We start from the raw sequence: 12,363 nt of genomic DNA, 5'->3' as shown, positions 1-12,363 counted from the left end.
AGAATTATATTTCCCTCTATTTATATAATTGCGAATCAGGGTCTTACCCTCATTTTGAGGTAAACATAAATGGTATTTACTCCCTTGCATGTCTCCTGGAATTAATTTTGCATGAAACCTCTTGAAATTAATTTCGCATGAAACCTCATGGAATTAATATTGCATGCATGCCTCCTGTCCATGCCTTGCATGCCTCCTGGCCATAATCTGCATTGCATTAATTCTACATAAAACCCCATGAAACTGCCCTCTTGTATTAATTTGCGGGCCTCCCGTGTATTTTATACACGGTACAAACATCGCCCCCTCTTAACCTCCAACTTGTTGGGGGTTAAGAATTTTGTTTTTCCTTCGCGTCAATCGTCGATGACGTGCTCGCCAGTCGCCCCCAAGCATGAGTAGAGACATTACAAAGACGCTCCCAATTGTGATAACCTGCAATAAAATTTGCTCACGTGCTAGGCGAGACTTTTTGCCACGTGGTGGACTTGTGATGCTCTATAGCTAGTAGAGTCTTGAGTAGAATGTAGTGTGTGCTTGCGGTTGGGGCAAGGCTTTTTGCTCGCAACGTAACAAGGCTAGCGCTTGCTGCTCGGGCAGGATGGTTGTTGCCTGTGTTGAGTACGAGTCTTTGGACCAATATCGGGCATTGGGCTCGTGGTTCAGACGAGACTTTATGCTTGCCAAGATGCAAGTCTTTCATACTCGCGTGCAAGAAGAGATTTTATGCTTGCGATAAAAGCAAGACTTATGGGATCACGTGAAAGGTGGGGCTTTAGGTGCTTGTGAAGTTATGCAAGGATAAATATTGAAGGGTCTATGCAATCCTCATCTTGAACTCGATCATGTCGCTGTCCACGAACTCGATCATGTCGTTGTCCATGAACCTCGAACTCGATCATGTTGCTGCCCCAAGAGCGTATAAAAGTTTCTCGAATACATAAATTTTTGCTTCCATGCTGTAAGGAATTGAAAAACGGTTGTAACGAGCAAAAAATCACTCAATTCGGACTTCAATCGAAGAAGTTATTGACGAAACAAGATTTGGATGAAGCGGGTGCGTTTGCTGGCGTGGCGTGATAACAGTGCAGAAACGCTGACGTGTCACTGCTGACTGGGATGGCATGGCTGATATGTCACCCGAGCGGTGCTTATTTTTGCATGGAAATTCATGGCATGATTTTTGAGCTTTTGACGCACCTATCTCAATGATAAAACACGATTGTTTTACACGAATCCCCTTACTCGGCGCCAATGTTTGTACCCAGAAATATTTCCAGGCACTAAACACAATGATTTTGGTGATGATGAGGAAAACAGGGTTAAAAACATGAAATAATCATAAAGAAAAGAGACACAGGTTTTACGTGGTTCGGCATGGTTTGCCTACATCCATGGGTGAATCCCCTTGGGGAGTGAAATTTTTATTGATATCAGAATTACATGGGATTTTTTCTCTATTAGCTCTCTTTCCTTTCCCCATCAGAATTACATTTCCCTCTATTTATATAATTGCGAACCAGGGTCTTACCCTCATTGTGAGGTAAACATAAATGGTATTTACTTCCCTTGCATGCCTCCTGGAATTAATTTTGCATGAAACCTCTTGGAATTAATTTCACATGAAACCTCCTGGAATTAATACTGCATGCATGCCTCCTGTCCATACCTTGCATGCCTCTTGGCCATAATCTGTATTTCATTAATTCTGCATAAAACCCCATGAAACTGCCCTCTTGTATTAATTTGCGGGCCTCCCGTGTATTTTATACACGGTACAAACAATGACTTAGAAAAAGTCTCTAACCAATAACAAGAGACATTAAGATACTCACTAAACATCTCAATGCACTAACAACGGATTTGAGAACTCTCTGAAAGTCATTTGAAATCTCATTTTAAATGTCACTTCTCTGTACACCTATTTTTAGGTACCTATATTAGGTTAAAAACAATATTAGGCGGTGTACCCGGTACCCACCAAGTACATTAGCCAAAACAAATATCACCTAGTCTTAATATTGAACATAATTGAAAGCTTAGCTGAAAAGAAGATGACTAGAAATAGGGGCCATATTTTTTATTTGTAGGGACAAATAAAAAAATATATATTAGAAAACCTTCCGAATCTACTTATAAAGCTTTACATTTTTACAAAAAAAAAAAAAATTGGCCATTCAGAACAAGGTTTTAAAAATGTCCGTTAAAACGGTCACACCCATATACCGTGGCCGTGAGGGTCCTCGACCCCGTGCCTTTATTAGGCTGATAAATAGGAAAAAACGCAGTTTTATAGTACCGTTTTTCTGTTTTCATACACGTTATAACCGTTTTTCTAAAATTAGTTTGAATGTTTATTTCTTCTAAATAACATTTTAACGTGCGTTTTTTAGAACTGTTTTTCCATTATCACGCACGTTATAACCGTGTAAACAACTTTCTTACCATTTCTTTTGATTTTTTTCTTTCTCTGGATTGAAAGCTGAAAATTTCGAATTAAATTTTTTTAAATGATACAAGGAAACTAATTACAGGATTAAAAACTTCAAATTTAAAAAACATAGGATTGTTAAACTAGTATTCATCATTTAAACAGCTACGCGAACCAACTACGAGCATCACCTTTTTTCAAGTATTCTTTATTTTCTCGACGGTTCATTTCCACATCATAGTCATCGTTGTCGGGGTACTTTCTATCTTCGTTTGCATAAGTATCATCATCATAATAACCATCATTATCGTTATCATAACCTCCTTCATTATCATCATTATTGTTACCTACTTCATTATTATTATCAATATTAGAATTATATCCTTCGTTCATATGTTGAACACCATGGTCAGAGCGATCGGAAATGTAACGAGAATCATATGTTGGATTCACATTCTCATAACATTGTGCATTGTCTCCAAATGAAAGATTACCAAAGTCATAAACAAAGTCACTCACCGGTAACCTTTCGTATGGGATTTGAACTTCAGGATCATGCCAGTTGTATGGTAGAGGGACATGCTCTGGATTATTAACGTCCTCCTCTTCAGCATATTTAACCACTGTTCTTCTTGAGGTAAAACCGGTGTTTCATCTTCCCCCGCTATCCAGTCAAGCATATTGTCATCCCTCAGTAGACTATGAACGTCGTGAACATCAATGTTATGTCTCCTTGCTTTACCTTTAATTCTTTGTTGCTCCAACTTCAAATTGTACTGGACATACACCAGATCATTTAATCTCGATGAAAGTAAACAATTGCGTAGTTTGGTGTGGATTCTTTCAAACACACTCCAATTCCTCTCTGATCCAGACGATGTATTTGTTTGACTTAATATCTTTACTGCAATCTTTTGGAGGGATGGATACTCAGCACCATAAGAAAACCACCAACTTACATGATCACCATGTTGAGCTGCAATACGTGCTGATGGTGATGCAAATTGACCTTGCATCATTCGCATTCTTCCTGCCTACAAAGAAAAGTACAATTGTTACTAGAAATTCAAATTACTTAAGTATACATATTTGGAGATAGTATTAGCAATTTTGTACCTCTAGCATGCATTGTTCTTGTTCTTGCGGGCCACTAACCATTTTTGATATAACTCTAGTAAGACAAATTTGCAGCTCAGAAATTTCATTATTGATGAGATTAGTTGCTGGGTTAAAGATGTAATAAGGATTGAGAAAATACGATGCAGCATGAATAGGAGAACTCAACTGACTTTTCCATCGTTTCTTTATTACACCCACGATAGAAGCATTTCGATTTGATCCCAAACCCATTTATATAGTTTCCACACATGTAACAAGTGCATGGAACAAATAGCCCATGGTGGGTTTGTCTGAGTCCAAGAAACGAATCATTTTCAACAAAGGACCAACCATTATGCATGCATTTTGACACGTCGTCCAGAACATCTCATTTGAAATAATATTATTCACTTGTCTAGCTTGTTTAGTTTTTCCCTCATTCGATTTCAGAAATTCCTTGTCCAGAAATAGGATCTCGATAGTATTAAATTGATCAATGATGCTTTTGATTGCAATAAAATTCGTTGAAAACCTTGTTAAGCCAGGCGCAATAAATTGCGTCCTGCTGAATGTTGTCGAAATCTAGCAAGAACCCAACCATGATTGTAAATAAATTTGCTAATTTGTCTTGCTTCTCCGATCACATCTTTAATAAAGGGGAATTTTTCCATGTCTTCCAACATCAAGTCCAATACGTGAGCAACACAAAGAACCCAGAAAAATGTGTCATATTTTGATGCCAATCTCTTACCTATTCAAACAAAAATAGAAAGAAGTTAATGATTAATATATTCCCAATATATATATGTATAAAATAAAATGAAGTTATTTTTAGTTACCCGCCGCTTTGAATTGAGATCCTTGATCTGTTACTAATTGAACAATATTTCTCGAACCGACATCATCTATAACAGGCTTGAACAAAGTAATTAAATACTCTGTTGTCAACCGATTATGTTCTATATCGACACTTTTCAAAAACGTAATTCCACTACCACTGTAAACTAGAAAGTTTACAATCGTACGGTTGTTTTTTCTTTTCCAGCCATCAGACATGAGTGTACAACCGTATTCTCTCCAGTAATGTCGTTGGACAGACACCACATCTTTTTGAATCCTTTGTTTTTCTGAAATTAATATGGGATTCGAAAACTTATAAGCTGATGGAACTCTATACGATTGGCCGAAATTTGAAACTGCACTGAATGCCTCGTGGTACTGAGATGAGTTAGCCACATTGAAGGGAATATCATTGGCATAAAAAAAAACGTCCAACAGAAGAATCGACTTTTTCCCGACATGTTTTGCTTTTGCCAAATTTTGCCATCGAAGGTTGAGAATCCCTAGAAGGGTTATATTGTCCTCCCATATCCACAGACATCCTAGGTGGTTGTGATGGACGCATAGTAGACCTAGGTATTTCTACAGAGGCCCGAGGACCGTGCGATGTACCCTCTCCGGCATGAATATTCTTATTTTTTCGTCCAAAAAGGTTTTTTAAGAACCCAGTCTTTTTCTTTTGTGTGACTGGTGCTTGTTCTTCTTCTGCATGAAAATCTGGTTCTTCTTCATCTATACCACACACAGGTTTCCATGGCTCATTATGATACACTTGTTCTGAATCTTCGTTATCAGATTCTGCTCTTCTTTGCCTTTTTGTTTTTCTCTTTTCTTCCAGTGCAACCTTAGCAAGATTTTCCACTTCAGGCGGCACATGCATGCACGGGGCAACTGTACCTCTTTGTTGTGCTAAATGCAATTTTATGCGTGAAATACCAGAGGATATTTCCTTTTCACAAAAATTACACTTCAATTTTTTACCATCAGGCATTACAGTGCAATATACATGAAAAACATCTCGTTTGGCAGTTTGCGTGGATGTCGATCCTTCCATCGTATCTGTAACGAGAAAATGTTACTTGGAAATCAGTGACATATATTAAATTTCGCAAGTACTATTCTTGGCCTATATTTTATTTTGTCCACAAATAGAAAATTGTAGATGTCTATTTTGCAGCTAGGTAATCATTATATTCTTAAGACAATAGGAAATTTGGTTGCCTATGTGTAGGAACATAGGCTAGCCAGACCTTTTGATCATGAAGACAGTCAGCTTTTTCTTTTTCTTTTTATACTTTTAACTTTTGACCCCTTTTGAGGATGAATACGAATTACTTATTGAGCATGAAGACAATTCATTAAACTATTAATTTGCTGGGTTAAAGATGTCTATTTTGTAGCTAGGAAATTAATATATTCTTGAAACAATAAGAAATTTGGTTGCATGCATAAAGGAACATAGACTAGCTAGATCTTTTAATCATGAAGACAATTTTTTTTATTATTATTCTTTTAACTTTTGACTCTTTTGAGTACAAATTAGTTATTGAGCAGACTTCCTTAAAATGGTTACACTCATATAAAGTAAATAAAATTTAACCAAATTTACCTATATTAGTTACTGTTTAATATTTTTTAACTAACATTGAAATTAAAATCCGTCTAATTGGATTTCACAACTTTTAACATGCATGTATGAAGTTATATTTAACTAGCATCAACACTAACACCATGATAATTATTTCATCATGCTAGTTAATTAATTTCATCATTATGAAAGTTAAAGCATTAACTTAAAGCTCATGCATATTTTTGCTTCATTAATCATGTTCTTTATACTTGCCAATGGTTGGACTTAATTAATTAAACTTCATTATTGATTTATGTGATTCACAGTTGGATGATCAAAAATATAAAACTTATATAATGTTATAGGTGTAATAAAAAAAAGACTTTCCTTTCTTCTTCTTTTTTTGTATATAATTAAGGAGGACGCAAATATTAAACCAAAAATAAAAAAATATAAATCAAAGTTGAATATCAATTTAATTTTCTTCTTTTTTGCATAGATTTTATTGGCTAGATTTAATTGTGTCTTGATTTTTTCTTTCTCTAATCTTGATTTCAGCTTTTGTTATTTCCTTGAAACTCTATTATAAAGTTATGGCAACATCCTAAATTACAACATATATATGTACAACATGAAGAAAATGATGAAAATACCCCAAAAAAATAAAAAAGGCAACTACTAACTTAAATGTTGATATAAGAGAGTACCTGTATAGTTAAAATTTATAGTTCAAAGATAACATTCGATGTCCGCATCATCATCCGGCATGATGAATAAAAAAATCAAATTTGCTGTAAATAAACTACATAGAAACAAAAAATAAATTTAGTGGTAAATACTTATTTTAATAATATATTAAAATCACCTCTTAAACTGGTAGTTGGAAGTTGAAACTTGGAAACTTGAAAACACATAAGCAGGAAGAATTGCTCTGCGGAAGAAGCAGAGTTATAACAAATTTGTGTACTACAACAATATGTCTTCTTGTGTTTTTAAAGGGTGAAGATAAAGAAGAGAAGGGAAAAAAATAGTGTGATCATAATTTTGTTTTCTAAAAGAAGGGAAATGAAAGAAAAAAGTGACTGAGTACGTGACATATTATTGGTTGTCTCCCCCAACCATGAGGGACCAACTTGAATCTTCAATTCATTAACCAACTTTCTATGCTTTAGTAACTAAAGTTTAGTTCTACTTCAGTGAAGAACTAAAGTTTAGTTCTTCACTTCTTTGTGAAAACTTAAAATGAAACAAAAAAGGGACAAGTAGACAAGTAGAGGGACCTAGTCACCTAGCTAATTCATTTGATGGAAATTCTCCACTCTAATAAAGGGACAAGTAGACCTAGTCACCTAGCTAATTATTGCGGACGAAATTTTAGTGGCTATAATTTACCGACACGAATTTTATCAAACTTTCATAAATTGTAGAGTGAAAAGCATTCTAAAACACCTATGTAAAGAATATAAACATGACTATCGAATTATACACATTTCTTATACTAACAATAATCAAATAAAATGGTAGTATTAGAATTTCTTAATGATATAGGTCATCTATTAGTTGGATAACATTTAAAAATTAATAGGTCATCTATTTAGGGATGTAGGGAGTATTAAAAAATAAAAATACCTAGTAACAACGTTTTCTAGAGCCGTTAAAACGTTTTCACGTACGTTATAACCGTTACATAGGAATTTCAGATCATAATTTTTTTTTATTTTCTATCTAACCGTTACAACGCCCGTTATTTTCAAAAAACGTCCAAAAAACACGTTTTTTTTCCTATATAACGCGTTTTTTTGCCCAAAACGTGTTCACACCTGTGAAAACTCATTATAACGGTCACGCCTAGTATCCGTGACTTGAACCGTGACCCGTTTTTCAAACCTTGTCGTGACCTGAACCGTGACCCGTTTTTCAAACCTTGATTCAGAATACCAATTCTCACTGGTTACCAACTTTTAATTTCAACCGTTAAATCGGTTTCCAAAAAAGGTACGTAGTGAGGTTAGTGTTATTCGTCTCAGTAAAAATGTAAACTATAACTGTGGCTATTGAGTAAAAGTAAAACTTCAATCCGGAAAAATCAGGGCTAACAGCAAAATGAAATATCCTACTCTCTTCCCCACTCTGCCTCCATCTACATATCAAATAAAATAAAAAGTTCGAACCAGAAAAAGAGAAAATGGGTGAGAATAATATGATGATTCTGATCAGAAATTGTATCACTAATTCAACCCACGCTTAACTCTTAAGCTTCTTGGTGTTTGCCAATTTACCATAGAAGACTCGAGTAAACGCGCTTTTCAAGAAGAAATCGGAGAGTATTAATAACAATGTCAAGCATTCCGGAAGAAATCTACTTGGAAATCCTATTAAGGGTACCAGTGCAAACAACATTTGTCTGTAAGTGTGTATGCAAATCTTGGTTAGCCCTAATTTCTAGCATCGATTTTGTTAAAAGGCGCCTTAACATTACTATCCAGATAAACAACCCTAAAATCATGCTTAAATATCATAAGCTGGTTCCCAAATCTGCTGTTATATACTCTGCAAATTATGATTCGTTATCATCTTCCATGAATGAGTTTGTAGACGATGCTGTTGAAATGGATTACCCAATGGGGTTTTGGAAACCAATCGGTACTTGTGATGGTTTGGTTTGCTGTATATCTTTTGAATTATCTTTTGAAGGTTGTATTAGGGATGTTATTTTTCTTTGGAACCCAACAACACAAGAGTACAAGGAATTACCTGTATCACCAAATGATTCTTCAGATAGTAAAGAGGTTGCAATTTGTGGTTTTGGTTATGATAGTAAGATTGACGATTACAAAGTAGTTAAACTTTTACAGTATAGGGAGGATTTTCAAGTCGACAGGACCGATCCAAGTCATGGAATGTCTTCAGTAGATGTTTATACTATGGGTTCGAATTCATGGAAAAGCATTGGATCCGTCCCTTATACTTTTCCCATTTGTTGTCGATCCGGGGCGCTTGTTAATGGAGCTCTTCACTGGTTAGGACATAGCCAAGCACAAGACAATTCTTTGGTTGTAGTTTCTTTAAATATTAGTGAAGAGAGATTTGAAGATATGCAACTGCCAAAACAACCCAGTGATAAAAATACTGAGTTTATAAGCGTTGGGGTGTTGGAAGGACGCCTTTGTGTCATTGTTAATGTTGATGACATTCGTTTTGAAATATGGAGGATGCAGGACTATGGTGTTCGAGAATCTTGGAATATATGTCATGTTATTACCAACGAAAGAGTTATGAATGACTATTATCTAATGTTGGTTTGGTTCAGGAATGGCGAGATTCTATTTAAGATTCCTAGTGATCTAGTTTTTTATGACCCAAAGAATGGAACAGCTAGAAAAGCAAATATTCATAGTTCAATGATTTTGGTGTCACAAGAGATTTATTTTGAAAGCTTAGTTTCTGTAAACTCTGGTACTTATGTGGAGCCAAGGGGCAATAGAGGAATGATTGAAACATGAAGAAGAGGCCTGTACGGAGAAGCAGGATTATGTTATTAGTCCTTTTTTTTGTGTAAGTGAGGTAAAGAGTTACTATGTTGCATTTCACATGATCTATTATTCCTTTCTTAGAACTTTTTTGATGTATGCCATGTATTAAGAGTAAAAATGGTGTTCTGCATCTTTCTATATAACAAAATTCAGTTAACTTTTCTGTCATTGTTTTTTGAATAGATTTATAGGATCATATGTTATCTTGAGGAATCTATCTAAAAATATCAGAAGTCATGTTTACAATTGAACAATGATCTGTCCATGCTTGTGCTCATGCCATATTGATCAAAAATTTCTTATTAAAGATAAAATAAACTGAGAAGTAAACGATCTTTAGGAAGTTTAACAGAATTGCCTTAGGTTTGAACTATACACCTGGCTTTTGATATTATGAGCTGCCGGATGATAGAGGAATCTTTTTAATTCCAAATTCTTACCTTTTTTTTCTTTCTTCATTATTGTTACACAAGGAGATTTGGTCGACGTTTACTCAGACTTCTGTCACAGAATGTTTCATAGAACTACAACCCTGATGTTATGGTTGGGGATTGATTTGGTTGTGAAGCACATTCCATGATAACCCTATATCCGCATTCTGTTTGGTTGTTGTTGCAGGTAATACAGAAATGTAAAATATAGAGGGGAAGTTGTTTATGCTTCACGATTAGTTGCTGAACTCAGAGCTACTGAAGCTCTGTTATTTGAATAGACTACTAGTTTCTCTTTCAGTATTTGGTCTTAAAGGTCTTGCTGAGGTTAGCATTTTTGCCTTGTTAGTTTATACTTTTGAGTATCTTACTTTGTTGATGTGTTTTGTGTTTGTAAAATGTGGAAATTAGCATATATTGAATCTGGATGTAATATCTCTCCACCATATCGACAAAAACATATCACTCTCTCTGGATGCATGTCCTCTAGTGAATACAGAAGGGCCATAATTCAGTACATATCTTAACGAATTTGAGCGATATATTATGAAAATTGTTTCTGATTCATGTTCGCTCACCATTTGTAGTGTAATTTGGATTCGGATTCGCATAGAGATTAGGTTATATTTGAGTCTTTAACTGAGTAGACCCCACAGACCAAACAATGAAAGAAGCTGTGTTGTTCTTATCGACTGGATATGCTATAAAAATGGCAACACCTGTCTAATTACAGAATAGATAGACAGGTTACACAGTTGTACAACTTTGCTTAGATCATCAATAAGAGCTATCAATGCCTGTCATCATGTAATAGTTGTGTGGACTTTTAGGTTGTTTATTTATGATTAGTGTCTATCAGGATGACTGCAATTGTTATCCCATATCTGACGAGTGGAAACAAACTCCACAGCATCCTTGTTGAGATAAGTGGTGTGAGAAGCTTTTCTCGTTCCTGTCCTTGTTTCCTGTCATATGTTGAAATTGTTACAAGTATCTTTGTTTTTGGTGGTTTTACTAAAAATAAGATTGCAAGTTGCCAACCACGACCCATGTCATTTGCTGGTCAGGAACGCACACTCCCAAAGGGGTTGTTTAGGTCGCAGTCTCTTCTATGATATGCAGCACTGCTAGGAAAACATCTTGTTTGTACTTTGCAGTGGCCATAACCAATCTGTAATAGGAAAGTACAGTCAATCATTACGAGAATAAACTTATTAAATGATGGTAATCAACTAGAAAGTATCGCAACCCTGGTCATCTTATTAGTTCAACCTCCTTCAGTATTTTACAATCATCTCTATCTGTTATGTCTTAAATGTTAAATTGAGGTTCTTGATTACTTTCACTTGTAATTATCTGTCTTTTGGTTTGTCCTGTTACTGTCTTTTCCTGGGGTTTGGGTTCAGTTCATTTATTTAGATTCACAAGTTAATATATTTGTCTAGTGGTCAGCATATTGGACTCTGAATCGAGTAACCTGAATCTAGTTCAAGTCTAGGTAGAACCTAAATTTTTCTGGATTTGGAGTTCAAGTCTAGGTAGAACCTCAATTTTTCTGCTTTGGTAACTTCGACATGGGTTGCGTTTCTAGCCTTCCCCAACCCACCTTGTTTGGGGCTAAAGGCTTGGTTGTTGTTTCATAATTAAATTATTTCTAGTTCTCCTTTTAATCATTTTCGCATGGGTATCTGTCCTTTTGCGTACTGAATTGTCCGTTTGTTCTTTAATTATCGAGTCTCTAGTTTATAGTTATGCTTTCACCCTCTTTTGTCTATCTCTGTTATGTTTGCTTGGTAATTTTCTTGTTCCTGGTCTTTGCTTGCGTTGTTTATGGGTGCAAAGGGGTATACGCAGAGGTTGGCGTGTTCAAGGTTCTTTTCTAAGGGTTCTGGTTATCAAGGTATGTACAGTGACTGTGGTACTTATATCGTTGAGAATACATAGAAGTGTATCTTGATTCTTCCTTACTATGGTATTCACATGCTTCAAGGTAGCATCAGTGGCATGCTTTGCATGCTTTGCAGCTATCAATTCATCTGCTGTTCTTACCATTATTGTTCAGAAATTGCCTCCACCTGAACCCTAAGAAGCCGGACTAGTTGAGATCAAAATTGGGCAAGGAAATGTTTTGTGTAGTGCATCATTGCACAAACTAGCTTGGCTTGTGCATTATCTTATTGTCCAGGTGCTGAAAATGTTTGGATCTATGCAAGGATGGAAAGAATTCCAATTTGCTAAAAAAATTTCCAGAATCAGATTTCTTTGTGATTGAAATCAGATGGAAATACTGTGTAATTCTGTTTTTTTTTTAAAAAAAAAAATAGGAAGTGTAATTCTGTTGAGAGATTACGTTTTTGGGTTTTGAAATTCTTAGAAATCAGATGGATTCTAAACCAGTTTGGAGTATTGGTCCTTTACTTCCATTTTTACTAGGGAGTGGGAGGTTTCAAATTTACACGA

General features: G+C 35.4%; 3 protein-coding genes across 3 annotated transcripts; 1 reads left to right on the top strand and 2 right to left on the bottom strand.

The window, feature by feature from the left end:
* Window positions 1-4,065: 4,065 nt before the first annotated feature.
* On the bottom strand, window positions 4,066-4,719 carry LOC113353543. The gene is made up of 2 exons (XM_026597111.1): window positions 4,369-4,719; window positions 4,066-4,280 (listed from the first exon to the last, which is right to left on the bottom strand). The coding sequence occupies exons 1-2, from the start codon at window positions 4,583-4,585 to the stop codon at window positions 4,066-4,068; spliced, it is 432 nt and encodes a 143-aa protein (XP_026452896.1). The 5' UTR covers window positions 4,586-4,719.
* A 59-nt stretch (window positions 4,720-4,778) lies between these two features.
* Window positions 4,779-6,911, bottom strand: LOC113351402. The gene is made up of 2 exons (XM_026595391.1): window positions 6,805-6,911; window positions 4,779-5,428 (listed from the first exon to the last, which is right to left on the bottom strand). Exons 1-2 carry the CDS (start codon window positions 6,851-6,853, stop codon window positions 4,779-4,781), a joined length of 699 nt encoding a protein of 232 aa, XP_026451176.1. The 5' UTR covers window positions 6,854-6,911.
* A 1,170-nt stretch (window positions 6,912-8,081) lies between these two features.
* Window positions 8,082-10,336, top strand: LOC113348058 (F-box/kelch-repeat protein At3g06240-like). The gene is made up of 2 exons (XM_026591761.1): window positions 8,082-9,503; window positions 10,091-10,336. Exon 1 carries the CDS (start codon window positions 8,276-8,278, stop codon window positions 9,440-9,442), a length of 1,167 nt encoding a protein of 388 aa, XP_026447546.1. The 5' UTR covers window positions 8,082-8,275; the 3' UTR covers window positions 9,443-9,503; window positions 10,091-10,336.
* The last annotated feature ends 2,027 nt before the right edge of the window (window positions 10,337-12,363 follow it).

This window comes from Papaver somniferum, chromosome 2, assembly GCF_003573695.1.
Source record: "Papaver somniferum cultivar HN1 chromosome 2, ASM357369v1, whole genome shotgun sequence".
Taxonomy (NCBI): domain Eukaryota; kingdom Viridiplantae; phylum Streptophyta; class Magnoliopsida; order Ranunculales; family Papaveraceae; genus Papaver; species Papaver somniferum.
This window is presented reverse-complemented; position numbering and strand designations above follow the sequence as displayed.

Excerpts from the sequence above, each read along its gene's own strand:
- LOC113353543 (XM_026597111.1), bottom strand. The coding sequence starts at position 4,585 with ATGTCTGATGGCTGGAAAAGAAAAAACAACCGTACGATTGTAAACTTT. Across the intron at positions 4,281-4,368 it reads ATCTCAATTCAAAGCGGCGG|GTAAGAGATTGGCATCAAAA; the intron begins GTAACTAAAAAT and ends TTGTTTGAATAG.
- LOC113351402 (XM_026595391.1), bottom strand. The coding sequence starts at position 6,853 with ATGTGTTTTCAAGTTTCCAAGTTTCAACTTCCAACTACCAGTTTAAGA. Across the intron at positions 5,429-6,804 it reads TCCAACTACCAGTTTAAGAG|ATACGATGGAAGGATCGACA; the intron begins GTGATTTTAATA and ends TTCTCGTTACAG.
- LOC113348058 (XM_026591761.1), top strand. The coding sequence starts at position 8,276 with ATGTCAAGCATTCCGGAAGAAATCTACTTGGAAATCCTATTAAGGGTA.